The 27,974-nt window shown below is 43.4% G+C and overlaps 1 protein-coding gene across 6 annotated transcripts in view; it reads left to right on the top strand.

The window, feature by feature from the left end:
• The window catches only part of CUX1 (cut like homeobox 1), a 267,150-nt gene that overhangs the window by 199,876 nt on the left and 39,300 nt on the right, over nt 1–27,974 (top strand). For 3 of the 6 annotated variants that reach the window (XM_041423196.1, XM_041423195.1, XM_041423193.1), the window contains 6 exons: nt 423–524; nt 2,708–3,534; nt 4,922–5,087; nt 5,745–5,801; nt 21,309–21,611; nt 25,871–26,059. The exons of 1 other annotated variant lie outside the window; for it this stretch is intronic. In XM_041423196.1, coding sequence (XP_041279130.1) covers nt 423–524; nt 2,708–3,534; nt 4,922–5,087; nt 5,745–5,801; nt 21,309–21,611; nt 25,871–26,059 — 1,644 coding nt within the window. The remainder of the gene's footprint in view (nt 1–422; nt 525–2,707; nt 3,535–4,921; nt 5,088–5,744; nt 5,802–21,308; nt 21,612–25,870; nt 26,060–27,974) is intronic. 2 more of the 6 variants (XM_041423199.1, XM_041423194.1) reach the window with 1 other exon arrangement.

Raw genomic sequence — 27,974 nt, 5'->3', positions numbered from 1 at the left:
CTAGCAGCTGATGCCATTTTTAAGTTGATTCCTGGGCTTATTTTTTTAGCTTTCTTCCTTTCCCCTCCAGTTCTTTTCCCTTCTGCTTCCTCTTCCCCTCAAAAAAAAAAAAAAAAAAAAAAAAAAAAGAAAAGGAAAAAAGAATAGATCTGTATATGTTACCATAGAAAAGGAATATATGACCACCTAGTTCTTCCTCTGGTGTTCTCACCATTCTGGGGCAGCTAGAGACAGGCACAACAAGGATATTTTGCTTTTATTATGTTAAGTACTTTTTTTGTGTGGTGTCAATGTTGATAAAGGTCCTGTGCAAGTTGTCCTCAGGTTGTGCTGGCCATGTATCACGTACAGTGTGTGTTTGTGTTACAAAAACAGCCAAATAAGAGTTTTCCTGGTGTCATTAGTTGTGTTTTCCTCCCCAGGTAACATAACCACACGAATCCGAACGGCAGAGTCTGGCTCTGATGAAGCCATCAAATCCATTCTCGAACAAGCCAAAAGGGAGCTGCAAGTACAGAAAACAGGTACGGCCTCATTTTGTCTCTGCCTGCTTTTACTGCAGAATTTAATTAAAACAATTGCCATGAGCTTTCTGGTCAGTTAATTATATTCTTAAAAGCTTCAGAGTAGGTTTGAAGAGTTTTTTGGAGATTTTTATTGTTATTTAGTGGAGTTGTTTCTGTCTCTGAGATGTCCCAAGTTAAGGTCGCACGTGTCCCGGCGTGGTGGGGTCTCTGCTCTCCCTGCTCCCTGTGGGATTTCTGAACACCTTTATCCCTGTGATAAAGAGAGCTCTGAGCTCCTGGCTGCCCTCCAAACCTGCAGGAGTCACTGAGGGGAACCTACAGAATCCTTTCTCCTCCCAGTTTGCTCCTTGGAAAGGGAGCAGGTCCTGCTTTCTCTTCCATTCTGTCTCACTCAGGCCCCAGGGACACAGCTGCATGGGAGAGGGGCTGGAGGGATTTGTTGGGGTGGAGGTCACACTCCAGGCAGCAATTACCAGTCCCAGCACCATGGTACATCCTGTACTCATATAGGCACACTCAGTCCTGACTCTTAGATTGCTTTATTTTTGGTTACAGAACGTATTCAGGGAATGAACTGGCAAATCCAAAACACATTCCCTTTCCCAAAAAATCCCTCTTAGCCTGAAATAAGTCTAATTTCTCATTATATGCTGTCATGTAATTAACATTTCTGTCTAGTCCATGGCCCTCTCAGTTTTAAGAATTCCCAGTAGCGCTCTTGGGCTGAAGTAGAAATTACTGTGCAATACTTCTGTTTCATTTTTTAAAATAAATACTGATTTACAGTTTTGGATAGTTGTCTTTCAAATGAAAACTAAGTTAATCTCATGGCAGAATATAAAACACTAGTTAATATATGATCTAAATAATATGACTTTATGCAGGAAATTATTACATAGAGAGCTTTGTGTATGAAACTGCAAGAATGTTACTCAGTAGCATGTTTCATCTGAGAGTCTCAGACTTCCTTTCAAATATTAATTTGGCCTCAAAACTCCCTGTGAAACCAGCAGATAAAACAGCAGAGATAGTCTCACTGTCTTTTTTTCCTATTTCTTAGCTTTTCATGTATTTTGCAGTGTGTGACAGGAAGGAATGTAGGGAGGCAAATTCAGAAATGCATTCAGATGAGCATTAGTATTACTGGAGCCATACACAGCGTGTTGGAAATCTTATTTCACTTTGGTGCCACTCCTTGCAGTGTGGGGTTCCCTGCTCCAACCTGGTGCTTCACTGCCTGTTCTCTGCAGAGCAGCTTTCAGAGGAACTGGTTTCCAAGCACTGGGGACCTCAGTGGAGACTGAAATAGAAGCAGATGCCATTGCAAAACCTCCTGGCTCTGCAGAGATAATTCCCCACCCACGTTCCAGTCTCTGCTCATCCCTGACTGCTGCAGCACAGCCACTCAAACCCTCGTTCCCCACTGGAATGCTGCATTTGGGGGTTGTCTCTGCTGGAAGCACCTGGCACTCCATCCTAGAGCTTCAGATAAAGGAGAGGGTGATGGCCAGGTGTCAGCCTGGCTCTGGTAGAGCTGTTTATTTCAGTGGTTGGGACCATGGTACAAGAAAACAGGAAGCAGGAGCATATTTAGTTTGTCAGGTGAAATAATGATGATCATCTCTTCCTAAAGTTCTGTCTTTGTTGTAATTTGTGTGTTGTGTTTCTGAAGTTTAAAGGTCTCACCTTATTTATACTGTAATAGTCTGTCCAGGTGAATGCAGCTGTGTTCAGTTCTGAGTGTGTGTTAAATTCATTTGTGGAGAAAAGAGTGAAGCGAAAGGTTAAATAACTTTGTAAATGCAGCTATAAAATGTTATTGACCATGTGGGGGTGGGGGAAGAAGAAGTGAAGGGTTGATTTTCAAAGACATTTATTTGAAAATTTTTACACTGGTGGAAGGGCAAGTGATCCCAGACTTGTGCAGCCGAGTCTGTGCGTGCAAACATCCAGCACTTTGGCAACTCTCAAAATTTTCCAGTGAAGAACTTTGGAAATCTTACATTATTTTGAAAAGTGAAAATCTCTGCTTAGTGAAAACTCCTCCCTCCCATCCAGAAATGTATTTCAGCCCCATTTTGGGGTTTTTTTTTCCCTGTCAGGGAAATGTTTACAGTAGCACGTGTTGAATATAAAGCATTTTCCTCTGTTGCATTTAGTCTTTTGGTTGTTTTTCATAGCTGAGCCGGCTCAGCCGCCTTCTGCCTCTAGCAGTGGCAATTCTGATGATGCAATTCGATCCATTCTGCAACAAGCCCGACGGGAAATGGAGGCACAGCAGGCTGCCCTTGAACCTGCCTTAAAAACACCACCTCTATCTCAAGCTGACATTTCTATCCTGTCCCCCAAACTAGTGTCTACACCTGCAATGTCTTCGGTTTCCAGCTATTCTCCTTTGGCCATATCCCTGAAGAAACATTCATCTGTCACTGATTCCAGTATCTCTGCATTGCAGAACCTCTCTGGGCTCAAAAAGGAGCCTCAGGAGGCACCTGTTTTAGAGCTTCATGGAATAAGTGATTCTGCCCAGGGTATGTTGAGGCATGTTAAAAATGAGTTGGGACGTGGTGGTGTTTGGAAGGACCATTGGTGGAATACTGTGCAGCATGAGAGAAGAAATGCAGCTCTTCCTGAAGATATAAAAGTTGAGGAAGCCAGTGGTGGAAAAGAAAAGGTCAGCAATCAGACTAGGCCAGATCGTAGCCAGCTCCAAGGACCGTCTTCTTCCGAGTATTGGAAAGAGTGGCCAAACGCGGAATCTCCGTACTCGCAGAGTTCTGAATTGAGCATGACTGGGGCGAGTCGCAGTGAGACACCACAGAATAGCCCCCTCCCTTCATCCCCTATCGTGTCCTTGTCCAAGCCATCCAAACCTTCGGTTCCTCCACTGACACCCGAGCAGTATGAGATTTATATGTACCAGGAGGTGGATACCATAGAGCTAACGCGGCAGGTCAAGGAAAAGCTAGCAAAGAATGGCATCTGCCAAAGGATCTTTGGGGAAAAGGTAAAGAAGTGGTTCTCTCTTGTTTCACCAGTGTTGTGATTGTGCCCTCTGCTCCTTACACAGGTGCAGAGGCAGAGGGGTCCTGTGGAAAAATGTTTTTGCTCCGTGTGTGAAGTATTTCAAAACTTACAAAGTGTTAGTTTCCCTGTAGGAATTGCAGGGGTTTTTATACAGGGATTGGCTTCAGCCACTTGGAATTAGGAGTGGGGCCCCAAGTTTAGAAAACTTGAAAGCTGAAGCAAACGTTGCTGAGACTCAATATTTCATGGTTAATGTAATGAATTCGTGGAATATTTGAGTAATACCATTGTCATGACTGGAGAGTCTTAACTTTGTTATAAGCAAAGATTATGGACATAAGAGCACTTTTCCTTTTTCGTTATTATTTGGAAATGTGCACAAGGGCATTAAAACAAACACATGGAAAATCCCCTAACTCTCCTTAGTCTGAAGTCAAGAATTCCAAGTCATTTCTAATACCTGGTGCTCAGTACCTCAGTGTGCTCTGAGATGTTTTAGAGCAATGTTTGATTTCAGATAAGGCTCCCTGAAGTTCTCACGTTGTGAGCCCTAAGCACTGAGCACATGGGATTTTGAGGGTCCTAAACACCAGAAAACCCCTCCCAGGCTGTAAAAAGTGTTGGACATTTGTTTTTTCTTCTTCCTATAAAGAATTGAATCAATATGAAAGTGTAATAGGAGCTGGCATCACACTATTACCTTCTCACTAAGATGTAAAATGAAAAGTCTGACCTCTCGGGGTCATTAAAGATCCCGTGGCAGCTTTCATTAAGTATGATTTTTAACTCTTGTACCAGTGCTGAATACCAGGCAAGTAATTGCATTCTGCCTGTCTGAAATTCTCCCCCCTCCCCCCCGCATTCAGCTGTATTCTTAAATATTTACTTATGTGGAGCAGCTGCTGCTACAGGTGAAAACACACATCGTTATAATTCATCCCCCAAAAATCAAGCAAATATAGGCCTAGTCTCAAAAGTCCCAATTATTTTTGTTTGAGAACAAAATACATGCCAGTCATTGCCTGTTTCATCCGCCTGTGTGTGCCTGGACTCGGTGTTTTTCCTGTTAAAACTGATGAAACTGTTTGACACAAAATATGAAAAGCATGCAAATCCTTCACCAGGCTGCTGCCACCCAGATCCTACAGGAAAAACCCACCTTCCTTCAGAAGGCAACACGGCAGGAAGAAAAGCATTTCCATCCAAGTATCCACAGAATACAGTTTTTATAATTGTCCAATTTTTACAGCTTTTATAATTGTCCATATACAAACAATTTGAGCGATAAAGGAAACCAAAATAATTTAAATTCCCCCCGTTTCCACTGCCAGTGTGTTAACGTGCCATTCTTGGTTGCTTCACTTCAGGTATTGGGGCTGTCCCAAGGAAGTGTCAGTGACATGCTCTCCAGGCCAAAGCCATGGAGCAAATTGACCCAAAAAGGCCGAGAACCATTTATTCGTATGCAGCTCTGGTTGAATGGTGAGCTGGGACAGTGTGTCCTGCCTGCACAAGGGCAGCAACAAGGACAAGGTAATTAAAATTCCACTATGTTGTTTGAGTTGAGGAGGAGGAGAGGTTTTTTTCTTTTTCTTTTTCTATTTTCTGTATTTTTTTTTTTAAATTTGCAGTAAGCCAGCCTTGCACTAGTGCTGGTCCAGGTGTTATGGAAGTGGCACCATCCCACCCTGGCAGCCCGGCCAGTCCCTAAGAGAACGTGCTGGGAGTGTTTATGAACGTTTATGTGTAATTGATAAGCAGCAGTTATCAAGTTCTTCATTAGGGTGATATTATCTAGGCATGAATATGACACACAATCCCAAAAATTTTGGCCAAAGAGCTGGAAAATGTTGTGCGCTGTTTCCTAGGGTTGCACAGGGGATTTGGATTGTTCCAGGGAGAATATCGATTGCTGTCTCAGGAGGTGAGCTGGAAAACTGAGCTTTAAAGGGGGAATGCTGGGTTGCAATGACACTTCTGTTGTGGCTGTCTCTTCCCCTAGTACCTATGGACACAGAAAAGCCAGGCTGGAGCCTGGCCTGGCTGCACCTTTCTGTGCCATGAGTTAACTGAGCAGCGAGCCCTTGCCGAGATCAGCACTTTGCTATTTGTTGAGCCTGCTTACTGTTTAGTTTGTGGTTTGGCATCTCCTTTTATTGTTCCCTGATTTTCCTCTCCTCTCTTATCTAGTCCTTCACTCTGTGACATCATTACAGGATTCCCTACAGCAGGGATGTGCAAGCTCAGGTAATCAGCTGGTTTCAATGATTTGCTCTGAAATAATTCTCTGTGCTTTTGTTGCGTTTGCTTTGATGCTGAGAGGTTTCTCACATTTTGTTGTATCATACAGGAGTCCCTTCAGTTTTTTTTATTAATGCAGTTAATTCCTCCTTCTCTCCTTGTTGCTATGGCAGATGTAGGGAGCACACATATTTAGCTGCATATATTAGGTAAAGAGACTCTGTCTGATCTGAGAGATCATTGGCTCTGTAAGGGGTTTTTTTTTGCCATAGTTCAGCTTATCAATGTGACATGTGACAATGGCTGTAAAACAAGCCCTTGGTTTGTAATGTGAGCCACATACTCCAGCTGCCTCACTTGCTGGTAGGTTTTTTTCCACTCTCCTTTGCACAAAATCTGCTTTGTTAATCCAAAGGTGAGGAACAGACCATGTTACGTCTGTTTCAAGCTTCATTAAACATTCCCAGCTGACCTTATTTTTTCTTTTTTTCATTTTCAAAAAATAAAAATAAATAAAAAAGCAGATGCAGCAAAGCTGAGTGTCAGGGAAGTGAGTGGCTGAAGGCTTTAGAGATGGTCACAGGATAGGAGGGAGGCTGGGACAGGAGAGAACAGCTGTGTTCCTGCTGTTAGATACCAAACTCTACCCACACAGCCTCTTACCAATGAAATGCTTCACTGACGTAAAACACTCCAGAAAAATACCCGTGCCCTGCTCTGTGCTTACAGCCAGTGCCCTGTGCTGGAGAACTGCAGCATTTCAGGGCACAGACAGGGAAGGGTTGCACTCTTCTTTCACCTCTCTGCTATTCTGAAAAACTCCTTTTTTCTGCAGCTCGCTGGCTTTACTCTAAATATCCCAGCTAAAGTGTTTTTTTTCTCTCTACTGGGGAAACTGTTTTGCATTCTAAAAGATTTTACTAGAAGAAAATTCGTGATGATATTCAGTCCACGTTTTTCTTAAGGAGAACAGTTGAAAATAAATACATAAAAGAAAGAAAAAAAAAATGCCCCCAGTAAAAACAAGCCATGAAAACAAAACCAAAATGGGAGAAAATTATTTGCAATCATAGGGCTATTGTTACTTATAGCCAAGCATTTAGGGAACATGGAAATTTCCTGTGATGGTTCATTAAAAACATGCCATTGAGTACTTTTTTTGCGGCATCAATGCCGTGCAAGAGTGTCACAGTTACAAACGCCTGAGACGGCGTGGAAAATATGAGTAATTAATTGTAGCCATTTTAGGGGGAATTCGAAATCAGAGGAGCTGGGAAATGCTGCATTGTTATTGCTAATCTTCATATTTATGACTAGCTCTAATTATAAAAGATGGAAAGACAAGCCCATAGTATTAAAATCCAACCACCCTCTGGATTCCCGGGGGGACGGCTGGGAGCTGAAAGTGATTTCCTTCAGGAAGTTCAGTTTTGCTGCTGGGATATTTTGTTCCCTCCCACACTCCCAGTGTCGTTTGTCAGTTCCTGCCCTTGAGCTAATATTTTGTGAGGTGACACGTTCCTATCAGCTAATAAAATCATGTTATTGATGATTGTCCTCCTTCATTCCTTAAAGCCGACTTACAAATGAGAAAATGGGCTCGTGCCCTTTTCTACCTCCTCTCGGAGGATTAAAAATAGAATTGTTGTACAAAATGTTCTTTTCTTGGTGCCTTTCTCTGTTTGAAGGAATAAGGAAGGTTGTGACACCAGGCAGAACAAAAGAGCAAAAACCAAGTTATTTGAATGAGGAAGGGCAGTTTGGCAATTTCCTTTTATTATCAGCTGTTCTGTAATTAAAAATGCAGCAAACAGTTTGGAAAAGGTAATAATAATTATGCATTTGTGAAAGATCCATCACTACAGGGCAGGGAGGAAAAAAAAAAAAAAAGAGAGAGAGAGACAGCTCCAATTTTCTGGTCTTCTGAGACATTTCCCAGGAAAATCAAGGCAGAGAAGGTTGCATACTTGTAATTTTAAAACAGAAATTAATCAGAACAATTTTGAAACGAGGAGAGGTCTGGAGCCTTTTCCATGTAATATAATTGGCTGGGAACTTGTTGAATGCATGAAGGGAAAGAAGTGAAATTAAACTAATACACTCAGTGGCTCCTGAGTGCTTTGCCAAGAAGGTCTTCAGTGTACAGAGTGTCAACATGCATAGTAACGACTCAAACTTTCATTAGCTGGGGGTATTTTCATTACTATTTGGCTCTATTCTATCGACCTAGCCAGAATTTCTGGATTTCTGGCCCAGTTAGTTACACTTCTAGATCATGAAGTTTTGATTAACACCTCATTCATGAAAATCTCACCTTTTGTCCAGTGATTTTCCATTTTCACGTGTAGAAAGATGGGCCCATCAGTGTTTCATATAGTGAATGGATAAACATATATATGTTTTATATATTTATATATATGTTGAGATAGTAAAGGGAAGCCAAGCTTAGTTTTTTTCTTTGGAAACCCAATTAATGGATTTTATGAAAAACAGCCTATACCAAAATGACAGCCAGGTATATGCCTGTATTTTCTCCCTGTGAGTTTTCCTCAAGGCTTGGTGATTTTGTGCAAGTTTCAGGGAACATGTTTTACACAAAAATGGTGTCTGTACCCTAGGTGGTCAAAAATAGTATTGCTGTGCCTTTTCTAACATTTTTTCTGTGTATTTCTTTCCACCTAAATGCTCTAATGCCGTTGGGTAAATCTGCCTTTTTAATGATTTATGTGTCAAAAGCATGGACCAAATCACATGGAAAAAAAAGTTGAATTAGTGTCACCCAACTGCATCAGCATTTTTTCCTGATGAATTTGGCCCTTATTTAGTTGCATTACTGCTGATGGGAGCCGGGGTGGGTTTGAACAGTTGCCATGTGCCAGGAGAAGGCTCAGATATTTCTCTAAATACTTGCACTGTGCACAGCTTTTATTAGTTGGTTTTATTTTGAGGGTTTGTGCTGCGTATCTATAGGAGATTGAGACAGAGTTTCCTTTTTGGTGCTGTTGGTTCCGTCCGTGGCTGCTCGCAGGAAAGCTGAATTTTTGCATTCACTTTTTTCCTTATCCTCTGTGAAGGACATACACACTCTCTATACTACATTAAAGGCTTGCAAATACTCAGTGGGAAGAAGACGTGCCTTTTTGGTGTGTGTTTCTGTAAGGGTCGTCTTATGACCTAATGTGGAAATCTTCATTTGCCGATACAGCTGCGGGTGATCTCAGGGGATTTTGAATTTCCCTTTTGTTTGTCTTCCTTTCTGGGTATCATCCATCATTCCTAACCTCATGCTGCTTAGCAATAGTAACACTCATGGGAGTTGAAGAAAGGATTATAGCAGCATAAAATGGGGAGCTAATTAGAGCTTGTTTCAAAATCAGAATCTAGCTTGAGATAATTGCGTATTATCTGGTGATTTAAAAACCCGAGATCTACTGTATTTAGATCAACTGAAATATGCATAAAAGCTTTCTTTTCAAAATAAAGCATTTGCAACAACGGGGAGATTACTTCTTATCATCCCTTGGGGACACAAATCAGAAAAACCTCAGGATGATTTTGTGTTGTTATGATATTAACAGAGAGATCGGGGTGTGATGGCAGAGCCAGGTATCCACTGTATTTTCATTTATGTAATACAGATTCCTGGAACATTGGCCAGTACAGAAGCTGGTGAGTGGGCAGCTAGTTAACTGTGTGCTGGGTGGATATTCCCATTTTCCTGATTCCAGGAGAATTCTGTCACATTGGCTGCTCTGGGAGAAACAAAGTAGGGAGAGAGCGTGTTTCAGGCTGGCAGCCCAAATTCAGGAACACAATCTTGATGCACTTCTGGGAACAGCTGAGTAGCCTCGTGGTGCCAAAGGAGAAACCCTTACCCCCATCTCCCTGTGTTTTATCATCTTTCCTTGCGTTGTTCTGGTTTGTTTGGGTGGGCAGAGCTCACCCAATGCAATGGTGCTCCAGAGCACAGCTGGGATGAGCACAGGGAGAGCTGAGTCTTTTCACTGGGATGTCACCAGTGATTGGTTGGTGCAGTGATGCTGACAGACCTTCCAAACTGGAGCTGGTTTTTGTTGTTGAATCAAAAAAAAAAGAAAAAAAGGAGAGGAATGGTTTTGCAGTCATTTGCTGGCATTCCAGGTTAATAAAAATGTATGACATGAAATGTTTGTGGTTAATGTAGTCTGTGAAATGGAAGAGAAGGGAGATCACATGGCTCAGACAGCCGACTGCAGGAATTCCTTGCAGAGATGTTTTGTGTTTAATGACCAATTGCTGAGTCTTGGACTTGGGAAAGTTGTGGCCTTTTGTGCTAGGTACAAATGTGGTTTTAAAGTTCAGAGCTGAACTACTACATCAGCCAAAGAGTTACCTTCATGCTTATCCCTGGAGCACCCTGGCACATCCTGGTGAAGTTTCCACATTTTTTCTGTGTGGTTTGGGATTGGGCTCAGGAGCAGTTGTCTGTGGCTGTGTTGATTTCAAACCATAGGGTATCAGCTGGCTCCTCATAAGGGCAGCTGTTGTAGTCTGTCTGTAACGTGTGTGATCATCTTCTGTGCCACTTCCCTGACATTTGGACCATGAGAAGCTCCCTGGCAGCCTTTCTGGTATCAATAAAACCAGGAGAGTGGCTGTCAGAGCACCTCACTGAGACCTGGGGATGCAGCATGAAGTCAGTGCCTCGAGTTGATTCTGAACACAACGCTGGCTCTGATTCCTGGCCATCAGCTGGGCATTCCTGCTTCCTGCTGGGGCCTGTCCTGCCCAGGCTGCCTCCCACAGCCCTGCTCCCTTTCCATCAGCGATGTTTGCAAATAGTCTGTATTTGTGGAGAAATTCCTCTGCTGGTTGTATTCTTCTCTGTCCATGGAACCACCCAGTGATTAAATTTGCAAAAGACGACTCCGTCCTCACTGTGGTCACATATTTGCTGTGAAAAGGGCTAAAGGGGCTTTTAGAAGGGCTAAAATAAAACACGAAATCAGGGAGTGAACACTGTTTTCTAGGCTGACACTCCTTGTGACTCAATTACAATGTTCCTGTTAATACAGCAAAGAGGAGACCTGTGCTGAATTCTGGAAGCAAATTTAATTCACAACTAAGTGCAGTTATGGACTCGTAGCATTTGTTTTGGAGAAGTTACCCAGTCAGGTTGCAGCTAGGTTTTATTTCTGTGGTTAATTTGGGAATGTGGGTCCTTGACACTCACTCCCCCTTAGTGTGAGATCCACAAGCAAGGAGTTCCAGTGTGGCTCTGCAGCAGCACTGAGCCAGGCACAGCAATGGCTTATCCTTAAAATCTTTATTTTCAAAGAGCAGAATTGATAAATGAAGATTTTTTTTTTAAGCTGTGTGAAAAAAAAAGAATTTTTCCTGACCATTATTGCCTCAGGCTTCTCAGGTAGTTCACAGAGTAGCAGTTAGCATGAGAGTTGCTAAAAAGGGGATATAGTTAGGGAGAGAAACCATGGCCGTTGAGCAGTCTAGCTCTGTAAATTCCACTGTTGTTAATTTCATTACTTATTACTCCACTTCATTAATTACCAGCATTTTCCTTCCCCTCTCCGTGCGCATTCGGAGACGCGCAGCCTCCCCTGGGGAGGGGCCCTCGCCCCCTCCCCGCTGCCAACTGCAAAGCACGGAGGGGCTGGCTGGAAAAGGAGGAGCTGAGAGGTTGGGAAGGCAAATTCCAGCCTAAGTGGAGCAGCACGGACACCCAGAGAGGCCAGGGCTCTGCAGCTCCAGGCAGGGTCAGGAGCCGCCGTGGCGGCCGCGCTCTGTCCCCCGTGGGCTGGCAGCTGCACCAGAGCTTGGAAAGGCTTCTCCAAAGGGAGCAGATGATTTTCTGCTGGGGATAGAAGATTCTGGCAGCTGGCAGAAGTTCATGTTGGTCTTTTGGCTGCTGGTGGTAAAAGGAAGGGGGCTGCAGGCCACCGGTGGGGTGGAGATGGCCACGGTACCCTCAGCCCTCCCTGGGCAGCAGCCCGACTGCTGCTCAGCAAATTGCCAAATGCTCCTCCGCTGGATGAAAATTACCTTGCTTTCAATTCAAAGAACAGATAATGGGCTATTTTCTTCCCAAAATACTGGGAAAAAGGTGTGTGAGCACCAAATGTGCGGGTTGTTATTTCCATCTTATAATGGGGATGGAAATCCTCTTCACCCAGCAGCTCTGAATCCGGGAAATAAACAGCCTGTTCTGGTTATGGAGTTACATATTGCTTGATAGCAAATCATTCCCAAGATGAAAAAACAGAAGATTACCAGAAAATTAATGTCTTCTAAGTTACCTTCCAGCCTGTCCTTTACATTAGGGTGTGAGAGAAACTTAGGAATTTGTCTCACCTCATTTGATGCATGTAGGGTTGCAGGGTTTTTTAACTTGCCAACAACCTCCCAGAGAAGCAGCAAATGAAAGAATCCAGTGATTATTTTAAATCTGATGAGAAATGCAACTTGCATTGAAAACAAAGCAAAGTGGATTTGAGATCAAATTTAAATAAAAGTGAAAAGAGAAAGATAGCCAATTAAAAAGCCAATGAAAGGAGAAAATACAATTACAACAAGAAATGTAAAAAAGGCCTGATAGTACATGTTCAGGATTTATACTTGTCAAAGATATTGCTGATGGCAACTTGTCACAGAATCACAGGATGGGTTGCGTTGGGAGGGACCTTAAAGCTCATCCAGTCCCACCCCTACCATGGCAGGGACACTTTCCCTGTCCCAAGTTGCTCCAAGCCCCGTCCAACCCGACCTGGAGCATTTCCAGGGATGGGGCAGCCACAGCTTCTCTGGGCACCCTGTGCCAGAGCCTCAGCAGCCTCACAGGGAAGAGTTCCTCCCCAGTATCCCATCTCTCTGGCAGTGGGAAGCCATTCCCCCATTGTTCTGTCCCTCCATGCCTTTGTCATAGCATCCTTCTGTTTTCTGGCACGAGGTGGTCCCTTCTGAGAGCCATCTCCCCTTTTCTTGCTGCCTTCCAAGGGCTCCTGGGATGCTGCTGGGAAGGGCTCCCACACCAGGGAGGTGTGAGATTGACCACGGTGTAACCACAGCTGTGGTTAGTGTTTGTTTCTCTGGTTTACCCCTCTGGAGCTCGGGTCCTAAAAATAGTGCAAGTTTGAACTGGCAGATGTTTCATTTGTCCTTTATGAGAGGACCAAAATTAGCCTCTCATTTGGCACCTAAATAAAGCAACTTAACTGCCTTTATGCGAACTTTGCAATTACTGTCTATTGAAGTTGCAACATTTTGTTGTGTTTGATGGGGAAGGGCATTATATAAGCAACACCAGCACCTAAAAAGCCACCAGACCTTGAAAGAGAGAGGACAAATATGAACGAGCCCAACTGGGTTTTCTGGGGGGGACTGATTGGGATGATTGGCTGGGGTTTTTTTGTACTTTTTTTGATGCAAGACAGGTGTTTTCCCTAATGAAGGTTTCATTAAATAAAAAGAAACAGGCAAAAGTACCTTGGAAATGCTCAGAGAGCTGTCTATTGTAAAGGTAAAAAACATTAATAAAAGGACAGCAATGGTTTCTCTAATTTTCAGAGAAAAATCTGCACAGAATGCCTGAAGCTGGGTTAGCAGTGGGACTCCCCAGGGGCAACAGAAAGATGTTATAATCAATTACCACATCATAACACTGATGTATGATAATTACTGAGTGTTCCTCCTGAGATAGTGCAGCATTTGGCTGGGATGCAGCTCTTTCATGGTCCACTGCCTGATTAATATGCAAATAATAGGCTGATTGCATGATGAATGCAGAAAATGAGTTCGCTGATAACGTGAGCACCGAAGCGGGAAGATGATAAATTACTTTTACTGACTGTCCTACATTAAGTACCCTTTCTCAACAATTTTATCACAAATTAAGTAAAGCAGTATGGAGAGATTATGAGGATGTGTAAAATAATGTACCTTAATAGCTTTTATAATATTGTTGCGTGCAATGTAAATGTCATTTTGTTTCAGCACTTTCTCAGCACTCCTCCAAAAAGGAGGGTCTTGAGTGCAGCACTGCTCAGGGTCACTGTGGGAAGGAAGGAAGGAAGGAAGGAAGGAAGGAAGGAAGGAAGGAAGGAAGGAAGGAAGGAAGGAAGGAAGGAAGGAAGGAAGGAAGGAAGGAAGGAAGGAAGGAAGGAAGGAAGGAAGGAAGGAAGGAAGGAAGGAAGGAAGGAAGGAAGGAAGGAAGGAAGGAAGGAAGGAAGGAAGGAAGGAAGGAAGGAAGGAAGGAAGGAAGGAAGGAAGGAAGGAAGGAAGGAAGGAAGGAAGGAAGGAGGAAGGAAGGAAAAGAAGGAGGGAGGGCAGTCATTAGCCTGGGATCCATCCCATGTGGACATTGCCTGTGGCAAGGGAATGTCCACATTGTTTAGTGGGGGAGATCTCTCTAAATGCAGTGCACAGTGCACATATGCATCCTGCTGCAGCCTCTGCTCCAGAGCAGCCACGAGGTTCAAATCTCAGAGGAGGGTGTGGAATACCTTCACATCAGGCTCCTGACACAGGAGGACAAGAAACAGCCATAAAATTGGTGCCACATTCAAGCACGTTGGTTTAACACATCAAATCACAAGGTCAGCAAGTCAACAAAGGCACCATAAAGTGCAGCAGAACCTCCTCGTGGAGGCTCTCACTCTGTTTTCCAAAAGGTATTGTGAACATGTTTGTCTTGATTATACTAAAAATATAACACTGTGGGGTTGTGGCATCTTGATTGATTGCTTCCATGACATATTTGTTTTAGCATTCAGAAAATGCTTAATAAAGCGTCTGCACACAAGCTGGTTTAATAATAAGGTTATTAAAAATATTTTCTAGCAGTTATTTCTAAATATTGATTTCTAGCTAAGTTACAGAAACACAGAAAAATCTGAATATTAAGTAAAGGTTGGCAGAGTAGAGCAATGTGTTTTAAAGCAGCCATGATTCTGCCATTAATCACGTAATTTAAAATATAGTTTATTTTTAGAAACTTTTTTTTACTGGTTAAGAGTCATCTCTAAAACCAAAAAATCATAATTCACTTTTCAGTGAGCCAAGATCCCACTTTCGGCTCAGGAATCATCAATCAAGGATATCAATCAAGGATAATTTGGGGCTGTTGGCCTGACTTGAGCATTGCTCTGATGTTTTCAACTGTGTGTCTAAATCTAGCTAAAAAATTCTTAAGTTTCCCCATTTTATTTTGTGTTTTATTGTAAATTAGTGCTTAGGGTTATAGAGGCCTCATCTTCCCCCCAAGCTATTGCAAAAATGTCCCTTTGTTCTTCTCCTCAGAGGGTTTTCTCCTGGGGTGGTGTTGTGTCAGGGCTTGGTGTGTCCGCTCCAAAGTCAGATCTCAGGACAAATTTCACTGGAACTGACTGACTCCAGTTTTATCTTCCTGCACAGGATTCCAGACATCCTTCAGAGCAATCTGTGCTCCCCTCTCCTCCTAGCTCAGTAAAAGTCTGATAATATCACTTTATGTAGCCTTGAAATAGGTCTTGGTGTAGCTTTGGGCACAACAGTGGGATTTCTAAAACTCAGAAGCGTTTGTGGCTGCAGGTTTGTTGAAGGGAGAATTGGTTGCCCAACTTCTCCAAGTTTTAAACATCCAGCTGTAAATCTCTCCTCATGAGTCTTATCACCAGCTCCCATGTTACGTGCTCTTTTCTCAACTTCATCTGGTTTCTCCAGCTCCTTCTGCTTTCCAGAGCTGAAAACACATTTTTAATAGAGGTGCAAAGCTAAAACAATAATTGAAAATACAATGTCAATTGCAGCAATCCTTCAGCAAGACTCAAAAGCAGTTTTTTTCAGCTAATTCTAACATTTACCCTGATTATTCAGTTTTATATCCTCCTGACACTTAACATATATGCAGAGTGGGAACCTTTATGTTTACATTGCCCCAGTAATTGCAGAGTTAACCAAAGCTGGTTCCTCCCCTTTCCGTGCAGACACACATACATCTGCACACTTTCCTAAAGGGGTTTTTCCTTTGATCCCTCCCCCCATCCACATAAAATTTCCCTCTGAGCCAAGGCCCAAAATAACATTTTCCCCAAAGTTACAACATTTATGAAGCAAACAAACAAACAAATTCTCCACAGCCAGAGTGGTGGCAACTCCAGTGAGCACTCACAACTCTTAACTGCACCAACCTACGTATGTGACATCATTAGAGATGCAAACTGCAGGGAGCTTTGTGCACTCCCTACACAGAACTGGGGGAGTTTATAACTGTAGGGAGGATCATATTTTTATGAGCCACATCAATTTGTAAATTGTGCTCAGGCAAGGTTCACTCACTCAGAGTAAATCCACCAAAAGCACTACCTAGGAGAAGGCGCTTTCATGCGTATTTTCTTTAATTAGTCAGAAGAGGGATGTGTTGCACTGCTCTCCCACAAGTGCTGCTCAGCTTTATTACGTAGTTCAGGCTTGTGCTGCACCCACTGTTAGTGAGGAGAGTTGCTGTTATGGTGCTTTAAAAGATTAACTTTAGAATGCTAATTTCTTCTCATCCCTGGAAGTGTCCAAGGCCAGGTTGAACAGGGCTTGGAGCAACCTGGGATAGTGGGAGGTATCCCTGCCCATGGCAGGGGGTGGAACTGGATGAGATTTAAGGTCCCTCCCAACTCAAATCATTCTGTGATTCTCTGATGAGACCCTGAAAAGGCAGACATAGCTAAAGGTAAAATCAAATAGAAGGCTGGGGGGAAGAAATCTCTCCCTGAAATTCTCACACCCTGGGAAGCTGAGTACCAGGGTTGTCCTGGGGATGTTGCTCAGCTGTGTGTGATCAGGGCAGCATTCACCAAGTTTTGGTCTACAGATTGGGTAGAATGGGCAGCCTCATCATCGGGAAACAGAAACTAATCCAGTCCCAGTGTGAGACACTTTGATCTCAGGCAGCCTGCCAGGACTGTTGTTGTCCATTAACTCATCTGCACGAGGAGGTAAATGCAGCCCTGAAGTAGCAAATACTCTTTTAAGAGGTTGCTGAGAAATCTCCTGTCCACATTTGTCTGCTTTCATCTTGCCCACTGCTGTGCTGATTTGGGAGCGAGCAGAGCCCGGGATGCCCCTGGCTCCCGTGGGATGTGCCCGTTCCCCCAGCTCCTCGGGAGGCAACTTGGACTGGCTTGGCACAAACCTGCAGCCCGAGCTTTGGACAGTGGGAAAAGTGGTGCATCAAAGCAAGCAGCAGTGAAATCATGTTTGGGTTCTCGTTGGAATGTCACAGAGTACCCTGTCATTTTGTTTTAGCAACTTGTCCTTCCAAATGCGCAGTTCGCCTTATGGCATGCCAGCAGTAAAAATGTCACTTACAATAATTACTTTTTGGTGAAAATGCTTGCTGACTTCCTACCTTCAAGCTGTTTTTTACACAGTGGGGAGATAATAAGAAATGACTTTATCCTGACTGCTCAAATGAACACTAAATGGAATTTAGGTTATTATTACTGCAGATAGAGGACTGTGTATTGAAATTTAAATAGTGGATCAGATAAACTACAGAGGTTTGTCTCTGAAAATTATAGTGGATCCATTTTTTCAATCCACTTCCCTCTGAAATTTAAGGCAGCTGTTGTCTGCCTGCTGTCTTTAGAATATAATATTTTTCATAATCCTTTTAGAGGCCGCTGAATACCTTCTGTGTTTTGCATGGTCTTCCTCAACTTCACCATGTTCCGTACCTCGTTCCCATGAGTCCTTTTGCAGTTTATTAGCTAAGCCTGTGTTTCCAGCAAGGCTTGGACAGGTTACTCTCCCAGCAGTTCCAGGAGTACAGGGTGTCTCTATGGATAGACAGATGTCCTGGGAGGAGAGACTGAGAGCGGGCTTGTGCTTTATGCTCGCAGATTCAGATGTTCTTGTTCCAATCTCTGAACTTTGGATTTGGATGCAAAGCCAGTTTGCTGTCAGAGGTGAGGCAGGGTCTGAGCAAAAGCAGCAAATCTGCAGCTCTCAAAATGCATGGGAGCAGTTGCAGTGGAGGAATCTGTCTGTGCTGGCAGACGTGATGCCTCTGGGACTGGTGAAACCTTATCTGTGTCTCAACACTGCTCTGTCACTGAATGCCTCCTTGGTGGGGATACAGCAGCACTGGTGTCACGTCCTGTAGATGTCTCAGATCTTCTGGGGAGCTGGGAGCAGGTGGCACCTGCAGGTCTTCGCATCCGAGATGTCCTGAGCTTCAGAAGGAGCCTCCAGCTGGAGGGGGCTGTGGATCTGAGCTGTGCTTCACCTGTTGGATGCGTCCTGTGGACTTGGGAAGAGTTCCTGCACATCACAGAAATGGTCCCCCTTGAGCAGTGCCCTGCAGTTCCAAGTGTCCCTGACTGCTGGGTTCCTGCAGACCTGGTGATGCTCGGGAGAGGAGCCTGGGGTTCCTTACGCTCTGCAGGGACTCTGCCCGTGGCAGAACAGAGCAGAGAGAGGTGTCAGGCTGAGGCTGTGCTGGGGGAGTGTTTTCAGCTGATCTGCTGAATCCAGCTCTTCCAGCACCTCATTTTTGAAGCTTTGGAGCTTTTACTTCACATCTTATATTGGATGCAGGCTGTTGGAAAACAAACCCCTGTGGTATAGCAAAGTTTACCTGGAATTTATTGAAATGATTTCATCGATAAATGGTGGCCATGGAGTTTGCAGGTTGTTCTGTAATACAGTTTTATATTTATATGGACAAAATGTTCCTTTCCTCCTTAAACACAAATGTGAAAACATCCAGTGAATATTACTTTTAAGAAACTGGATTGCTTTTAAGTTAGTATTATTATTCAGAGCAGTCTGGGGTTAAAAAAGCAGAGCAAATTTTAAAGAAGTAAGCTTTCAATGTATTGTTTTCATTGGAAATGTTCAATTGCTGCTTTGGAAATCTTAATGTATATTTTTCCAATATCCTGAATTTGTGTCTTTGTCTTGTGAGGAACTTGAGAGAAATGAATACAGACAAATTATTTCATAAACCATGCGAAATGGCTGTGGATTGACAGTTAAATCTGGAATAGTGAATACAGTCAATTTTCCCCTTTGTTCTGTCAGCAGTCACTTGTACTCTAAATGTCTATTTAATTTTTTAAGTAGATTAACGGGAAATGTTTGCATTATTTGATTATTGAATTTACTGTCCCAAATAATGGATCTTTTCCTCAAATATTTATGTGATCTTGAAAATGTTTTTCCAGAAGGGAAAAATGCTAAAAATGAATAGGGAACATATTTGGAGTTATTTGTAGTACATGTACATAATGCCTCGCCTGAAATCACTGTACACTTGCCTTTTGGTGGGGAAAAAAAGCAGTTTGTCATCTGTACTGCCTTCCAAAATTAGATTCAGATAATCCCACCTTTTGGAGTAAATGAGCAGCAGATTGGTCTTAAAAATGAAATTCAAGTAAGCTCTTGGTAAGTGATATAAAAAAAAATAAGCTAATATGTGAGCAACAGAGAGCATCTCAGTGATAGATGATAACACAGATTACCTTTGTTGTGTTCATAATTAGGCTGGGCAGGGAAAGGAGAGGGAGAAGGAGGCATTAGGAAATGCTTTTGTTTAGTCCTGCGTGGTTGGGTTTGGTTTGGTTTTTGGGGTTTTTTTAAATTATTTTGTCCTTTTTTTCCCCCTTCTGTGTGCATGTGGCTCACTGTGCACAGATGAGGAATTGTATAGGAAATTTGCAGCTGCTCTAGTTATTCGGTAAGATTTGTATAAGCTGGCACAAGGGACAAAATTAGAGGGAAGTTGAACGAGTGCTGTGCAGTTTATTAGCTAGGCAGCCATAATTTTGACCTTGCTGTGGGTTAAAGGACACAGACCTGAGAAGAAATCTGTTTATCATGTGGGGAATTCATGCCATCCCTGACAGTGTACAGTGAACAAGATGGATGATCTGCCAAATTGGTCCCTCGCATGGGTGAATCAGGGCAAATTTACAGTACAATTCTTCTGCTGCTCCTGGTACAGAAATAACATTTCCCAGGGTTTCTGTTGGGTTGTATGATGACCCAGGGTGAGCAGAGAGAAGAAATAGGATTTGTAGGATCCCCTTTACCTTAAAGATTTACATGCACCTCACTTTCTGTCTTCCACTTTTGTATCTCACATAAAGCACTAAGGAAAAAGTCAGATTTTTATGTCTGAGAGTGCAACTCCAAGTGAATGTATCAGGGAAGCTCTTGAATGCAGCATGGGAAAGCTCCCAGGACCCTGAACAACAAACACAGTTATCCTCTGCACTCTACTCCAAGTTTGGGCCTGACTTTTCCTGTGGCTGTATTTTCCTTCAGCATTTGGGATATGTTTCCGTGCCGCACAGGCTGCATGCTCTGGAATGATCTGACAATATTCTGGATAACAAACTCAAAACTCAATGAGGTTTGCTGGCAGCCACTGCCTGATGGGACCTGAGAATCCCCTGTGGTGGCACCACAGGGCTCAGAAAACTCTGGGCTCTGGGCTCCTCCTTGTGCAGCTGAGAGCTCTGTCAGCCTCCTCCAGGCAGCTGGAGCCAAACCCAGGGATGTGTGAGGATGGAATCCATGCCATTAACCCTGGCAAGCAGATGCTGGGAGGCAGCAAGGAGGAGGAAGCAGCCCCACAGGAATGGGGAAAGCTGTGGGTGGAGAAACTGCCCGTGCTCCTTATCTCCTGAATGATTCTTGTAAAGCACTTGTGTTGCCTTTGTGCTGTGGCTTTAAAAAAGGTTCAGCCTGTACCCTCAGATGTCTGGAATCTCTGAACAAGCTCAGTCAGTACGTTCTGTGAGAGATAAATTTATTGGGGGAAAACAACATTTTGTACAGAACCTATTGTTGTTGGCAAATTAACAGATTGGGAAAGCTTTCTTTTAAACCAAGTGTCACAATAACAGATTTGGGTGTCTCCTGATCCACTCTCTGTCTTTATGTTGGATTCTCAAATACTTTAATTAATACAACATTAATTACAAACTGTATTTTAATCATGTTATTTCTGGACAAAGAGAATTGCAGAAATGTGATGTGTGTGATAAGAAGCAAAATGAAATCAATAACACTCTCAAGATAGAGAGTTGTATCAGTTGTAGAAAATCCCTCATTGACAGAACAAAATAGTGGCTGAGTGAGTTTCTTACAAGCCACAGAAGGAAGTTAAAACCATTCTAGAATGGTAGCTTTAAAACCATCCTTATATAAAAATGTTGTGACAAGCAAAACTGAGATTTCCTGACCAAGGAAATTGCGTGCAAACTTATAGACTATTGCACTTCAGTTTTTCCTGATTTTTATTTGTATTTGTACATCTTGTCTTTATAAGAAATCAGACACGACTCAAGATAAAATTAGAAAATATTTCTTGTTTCTAAAAAGAGGCTTTTTAGTACCCAAATCATAGCAAGTAGCATTTTGCATACTTAGGCATTTCTTTAAGTAGGTAGAATATAAATGAGGAGAAAAGTTAAATATCCTGCAATCAAAACATTACAATTATGCTAAAGTGGGGACTTTTTTGTCTTTTTTTAATTACAGAAAGTACTCCAAAGACTTCTGCCAGTTGCAGTCCTGCTCCTGAGTCTCCCATGAGTTCCAGTGAATCAGTGAAAAGCCTGACTGAGTTGGTACAGCAGCCCTGTCCTGCCATAGAGACGAGTAAGGATGGCAAATCCCAGGAATCCAGTGAGCCACCTGCATCTGAATCCCAATCCACGACCCCTCTGCCACTCTCAGGCCACTCTGCACTCAGCATCCAAGAATTGGTGGCCATGTCCCCTGAGCTGGACACCTATGGCATCACCAAGAGGGTCAAGGAAGTGCTCACGGACAACAATCTTGGTAAATCTCTTTATTCTCATTTCTTGACAAAATCATGTATAAATGTTCATGTTTTTATTGTTAGCTACAGGAGATGTCTGTGAGAATGCCTGGGTTTGACCCTGGCCTAAGCTTTAATTTGCTAAAAAGATACCTAATCTTTTTAAACTGGTGGAAAACTCCTTTCAGATTGTCACACTCTACTTCAAGTCCCATCACACCCTTGTTCTTCCTAAGCTCTGCTCCTGGCTCAGCAGCCAGGTACTGCTCCCACCTCCCAAAACAGAGTCCAGCCGGCTGTCAGGACCTCCAGAACCCCAGAGCCAGGGAGATCTCCCCTTGGGAAAGGCTGTTTCCCCCACACTTGCAAATTCCAGGCCCATTTTGGGTGAGGCAGAGGAGGCCAGCATGGTTGGAGAGGAAGTTGCACCACAAGCAGGAGCACAGTGTCCCTGCAGAGCTGGGAGGGAAAATCCAGACTCATCTGAGGTTTAGATGAGCCTGAGATAAGTGTGCAGGGCCACTCAGTTCTTCTGCTTAGAGTTGTGCAAAGCTGAGGCTGCTCTTGCCTACAGATGGGTTTTTGGCTGTTGCCTTCAGTGTCACAACTGTTTGGAATAGTCACAGAGAACAACCTGATGGGAGTATGGGAAGTCCACATTAATTCTGTCACTGTGCCTCTTCTTGTCTTTAACCCTTGCTTCCCCCACAAGGCTTTGGGAAATGTTTGTGGGATCCTTTGAGGGCTCTGGCAGGAGGGCAGTAAGGCTGTGCCAGTGTTACCTGCTCCTGCTTCTGGGTCTCAGCAAGGGATTCATCCCTCCTGTATCAGGTGTTCAGGGGATTGGCTGGTGCTTCCCAGATGTGCCAGCTTCTCTTCCTTCACTACAAATAGGACCAAAAGTTTAGATTTAGACTGATGATGTTACCTATATGAGAAGAATTTTATCCATATAATCTCAACAGGATGACTGTGAAAGTAAAAACTCCTCTCTTTTAGTATGTGAGGAAGCCTTTTTTCATCTAGACACAGAGTAACGTGTTATTTCCTTAAAACATTTTTTAAGGGGAAAAAATACTGGGATGGGGGAGGTCCCAAGTTCTCATTAAACATCATTTGGGGGAAAAAAGGGAAATGGCCCTGATCACTGACAGACCCTGAGTGAGATTGTGTTCCACTGAGCCCAGCAGAATTCCTTGCCCGTGCATTTGGCTGGGGCAGATGGTGGTTGCTTGTTCAGTGGAGATAAGGTAGAGATGAAGCCCCAAATCATGGTAAGGGTTTGCAGATCCAAGCCCCTGGTTTTTGGGCAAAATGCTATTGAGTGCTGTACCTGCTCTGGTGTTCCAGAGAGGTTTGAAAAAAAAAAGTATTTTTGTTTACATTTGCTTTGATGCCATTTTTACTTAGTCTTTTTTATTTCCCATGATTTCTGTTTTCCTACAGTGTGGCTGACAAGCCTAAAAAGCAGCAGAAGAGCCAGGAAATGTGCCCCAAACTCTGCATTAGGTGTGGAACCAGTTTCAATGTCTCCTTTTGTGCCCTCAGTGTGCTAGTGCACCAGGTTTTCTGGTGCACAGGTTTCTCTGCTTTAGGCCACTGGGCCTTGTGAACCTGTCACAGGCAACTGGTGGTGGCTGAGGTGTCCCAGTGCCACCAGCCAGAGACCACAGTTGTACAAAACAATTCAGACTGAGCTGGGTGGTTCTCTCCTCCTCTCTCCAGTTGGGGGAATGGCTTCAAAGTGAAGTAGAGTCGGTTCAGGTGGGATGTTAGGAAGGAATTCTTCCCTGTGAGGGTGGGGAGGTCCCAGCACAGGGTGCCCAGAGAAGCTGCCCCATCCCTGGAAGTGTCCAAGGCCAGGTTGGACACAGCTTGGAGCAGCCTGGGACAGTGGAAGATGTTCCTTTCACTAGGAGCTGGAACTGGGTGATCTTTAAGGTCCCTTCCAACCCAAACCATTCTCTGAAGGTTCTGTACCTTCAGCACACTGTGCTGGCAGTGTTCACACTGAGATGCTGCTGATGTTCTGAGCCCCAAAAGTCAGAGTTCCTCAGGGGTTCCCTGCTGGGTTGCACGGAGCTCACAGAGGGAAGCAGAAGCCCTCAGCTGTTTGAGGATAGGGAATATGGGGCATTTTGTAGGAAGGGTCAAGACTTTCCCTGAAAGATCCAGGGATCCACATCAGTGGGAACAGGCATGAAAGGTGGGGAGGAGCTTTAGGAAACCTGTGCTTTAAAATATTGCTGTTATTCCTAGTGCTCTGGTGAAGATGGAGCGTGATACACCTGCTCCCTCCCAAGGATGATTTCTGACACCTTCCCCCTTAGCTTGGGAGTCTTTCAGGTGTTTTCTCCTGTCCTGCCATATCCTGACATGAAATAAACAACACAAACATCTTTAGCTTTGTTCTTAACACCTAGAGAACACGATGTTACCTCCTTCTACATTTGCATTTTTAATTTTTAGGCTGTAGTTTAAAGGTTCATTTCCTTCAGCAGCATTGCCAGCACTGCTCATTCCCAACCCTTTTGCAAATCTGTGCCCTGTTCATGTGGCAACACAATATCAGATTTTTAAAGTGGCTGTGTTATCTTGTTAGTAGCTGGCAGGTTTACAGGGAAATGGATGAGGCCTTGCTGATGTTTTTAAATACAAACAGGGAGCAGGTTACCCCAGCAGGACACCTGATAAAAACATAAAGATAAAATTGATAAAATTTCCCCTGAATTACCTCTTTTGTCTGATTTTCCTGATATTGAGGGTAGTGGAAAATCACTTATTACTCAGGAACTTGAATGAATTCTGAATGTAGGTTGCTGTTCAGTCTGTAGGAGCTGTTTTCAGGGCTAGTTTTAGAGCTTATTTAGAGCAGTGTCATGTTAATCCTGTTCTCCTTTCCCCTCTCTGCCTCTCATTATCTCAGCTGCTTCCTCTGCAAGCTCTGCAGACCCACCTGCCCCACACACCTGAGTGGGATGTTCTGCATCTTCTGACTGGTCCCATATTCCCTCCTCTCCCCCTACAGCAAAAAAACCTCACCAGGGCAAAAGTCTTGGGATGTTTTGAAAGAGAAAGAGGAGGGGAATCTTGGAGTTAAGTGCAGGGGGTGGGTCTGTAGTGCAGATATTTGCCATGAGCTGTCTCTGTCAGGATCAGAGAAGGCTGTGAAGGGCTCCTAAGAGCTGGGGATGCTTTTGCAGGCATGGGCTTGTCCTGCAGAGCTGTGGGGTCAGAACCCCCACTCATGCCCATTGTCCCTTCAGGGTATGTTGGTTACCACTGGCTACAAGTGCTGGGATGTGAAGGGAGAATGTTCTGTTGTGTGTTAGTGAGGGCACTCAAAAGCTGCAGATCAGACACAGAACCCTGAGCCCCAAATTTGGGGGTTATGGAAAGATCTTGGGGTTACCTTGAAATTCCAAGGCAGCAGCACTTGTATCTTAAATCCTGATGACTCAGATCTTCTCCTGTAGCAGAAGTTGATATCAAGGCAGTGCAGCTGAGGAAAAACACTGAAGTGAAGGGGGTTAGAAAATCAGCTCTGTGGTTGGGTTTGAGGTGCACAGGCATTTCCCCCAGTCCTTGGTAAGTTAGGCTTTTTCCATATAAAATCATTGTCAGCAATCACATATGAACACTGTACACTGTAAAGCATTGGCAGATTTCACCCTGCCAGATGACAGCATTTTGTGAGAACTAAAATTAACTATTCTTAACTAGAAATACTGTAGAGATTGTAAAACAAAAATTGTATTGCAAATTCTGATTTTCTCTAGTGGGTAAGGCACAGTTAGATCCCCACAGATAGCACAGCACAGAAATTCCATACGTGTTTCTGTGAGGACATTGCTGAAGGGGCAGGTTGCGTTGCTGTTGGTTCACTGATTGCTGGAAATGTTTGGATTGCCCTGTTGGAACAAGGCTGTGGCACTGCCCTCCTGCATAAGAGCTAAGTAGCCTCACTGCTCTCACTAGCTGCCTGCTTAGCTAGAGGTTCAGTTTATTTTTCCTCTCCTAATTTTATTTTTTGCACAGTTTCACTGTAAGGTCCCACTCCCCAAACGTGTCGAGCTCCTCCCTTTATCCCAGGCAGATCCTGAGGATTAAACTAAAGCTCAATATTTATCCTTCTAGTGGGGAGGCAGAACATTTATTTTTCTAAATGTTTCTTCTGGGTTTTGAAGCGGTTCTGAAGTAAGAATAATTGAGGAATGATCTCGTGTTCTTTGCCGTGTCTGGGCTGAGCGAATTCACGCTCTTCTCAATTTCCCATTAGGTCAGCGTTTGTTCGGGGAGACAATCCTGGGGCTGACCCAAGGCTCTGTCTCAGACCTGCTGGCTCGCCCCAAGCCCTGGCACAAGCTGAGTCTGAAGGGAAGGGAGCCCTTTGTCCGCATGCAGCTGTGGCTCAACGATCCCAACAACGTGGAGAAGCTGATGGATATGAAGCGCATGGAGAAAAAAGGTAACGGGGAGCAGAGTGCTGACTCACGCCTTGCGCTCCTCAGCCTGGCTTTTATAACCCTGCAGAAATAGTGGAGAGGCAGCATTGATCCACTGTTAGGAGGCTTATGCAAAAGGACTTCACCACAGCTTTTTTTGGAGCTTTTATTTGATGCTTGCTCAAGCAGATACATCTCAAAATAAAAGGAAAACAAACACACAACAAAAAGCCAACCCCAAACCCTAAATATTCACCAGCTGCTGGGGAATCATTGCTGTTTTCTCCTATAGATTAATTACTGAGGCCCTGGTGTATCACTGATAACTTGCCTTACCAAATGAGAAATGTGGGTGGGAGCTGGCTTTGGGTTATTAGTTAATAGTGCTGCAGCTGGTCACAGATGTTGGGCTGGAAGAACTGAGCACTGGTTCCTGGGAAAGCTCCTTGCCAGTCCTGCACTGATGGTTGCTGGGAGGAGAGAAAAATGCAGCCTTTATAAAAGGCTATTGCAGAATAATGATATTTGTAGCCTTTATAGAGAGGGGTAAGGTGATTGTGTTAATAAAATAAAATTTGTGTTGTGCTCACATGAAACAGGGTCATGGGGATGGACACGTGACTGTTCTGAGTTGTTACTGGATATCTCAGTAGGAAGTACATCCTGCAAATTTATCCAACTCTCTCCATTTTAAATTCATCACTAAAACCCAGTGGTTATTCAGAGCCCTGTTTTTAGTATGTTCATGTGATTTTACAAGAGAGACTCGTGGGCTGCCATTATCAGCAGTTAACTAATTAATGATATATACATCTCTGGAGCTACCCCTTAATGATATTAGCACAGACATCATTAATCGTGTACACTGAAAGCTCTGCTGTTGACTGATGTTCTGAAAGCATTTACACATTTGATCAAGAACTTGGTGATTATATTTAAAATTGCAGTGAGGGAGCTTCTGGGAAAATTATAGTCTTGCAGGCTTTTAAGAAGAAATTCAAGCCCTTGTCAGAGTAACCAGTATAAAATAAAGCAATGCAGTATCTCAGCACGTGTATGATCTTCCATAGGGAGTAAAATCCACTTGGGTTTCCCACTTACAACTGTAAACCAAAGGGAATCATGAGGAGTTTTGCTGTATTAGAAACATGGCAGGAATAAAATTGTCAACTAGCTGGATTTTTATAGCCTCACAGAGAATATTGCCCATAATGCAGCAAAATAAAATAAAAATAATTTAAAAGTAGTACTGACAATATCCTTTCAAAACGATTTTCTAAACTGGATTCTTATCAAATAGTGAGCAATACATATGGTCTGTAGATGGCATCTGAATAGAGATAAGGCCATAAATCATTGAGACTCTGCTCTGAGCTCCTGAACTGTGCAAGTGCTGTCCTCAGAGCAGTCTAAAGTGAATCCAACCCTGTATTTTGTGCAAAATCCTTTCATGCAGGTAAGAATCCTGTAATTTAACCTTTTAAATTGCTCCAGAGCCACATTAAGAATTTAACTTCCCCTTCAGCTAATGTCAGTTAAAGAACAATGCGACTGGGTCTGCTTCCAGTGAAACATTATTATCAATTATTTCTCTGCCACATTTTATTAAGGGAGTAAATTAATAATTATGATAAAGGTGAGCTGCATATCTCTTTTTTTTTTTTTTTTCTGTTCCACCAGTCTGAAGTTTGTGCTATAAATGTCCTTTTTAAGAGGTTCTGAAAATTTGCAGTGTACACTTACCAACCTCTTTGGAGGGAGCTGGGGCTTCATGCTCACCAGGCTGAGACATTTGCCCACCTTTCCTGCCTTGGAACAGTTCATTCCTCCAATAACCTCTGGGCTATTGGGCTGCTGGAACATCACACTCCTCACAGAACAGCACTGCTGTCAGAAGAAAATTGAATTCCCTTTATTTCCCCATTATTTCACTTTTTA

This window comes from Onychostruthus taczanowskii, unplaced genomic scaffold, assembly GCF_017590055.1.
Source record: "Onychostruthus taczanowskii isolate IOZ18803 unplaced genomic scaffold, ASM1759005v1 scaffold75, whole genome shotgun sequence".
NCBI lineage: Eukaryota > Metazoa > Chordata > Aves > Passeriformes > Passeridae > Onychostruthus > Onychostruthus taczanowskii.
This window is presented reverse-complemented; position numbering and strand designations above follow the sequence as displayed.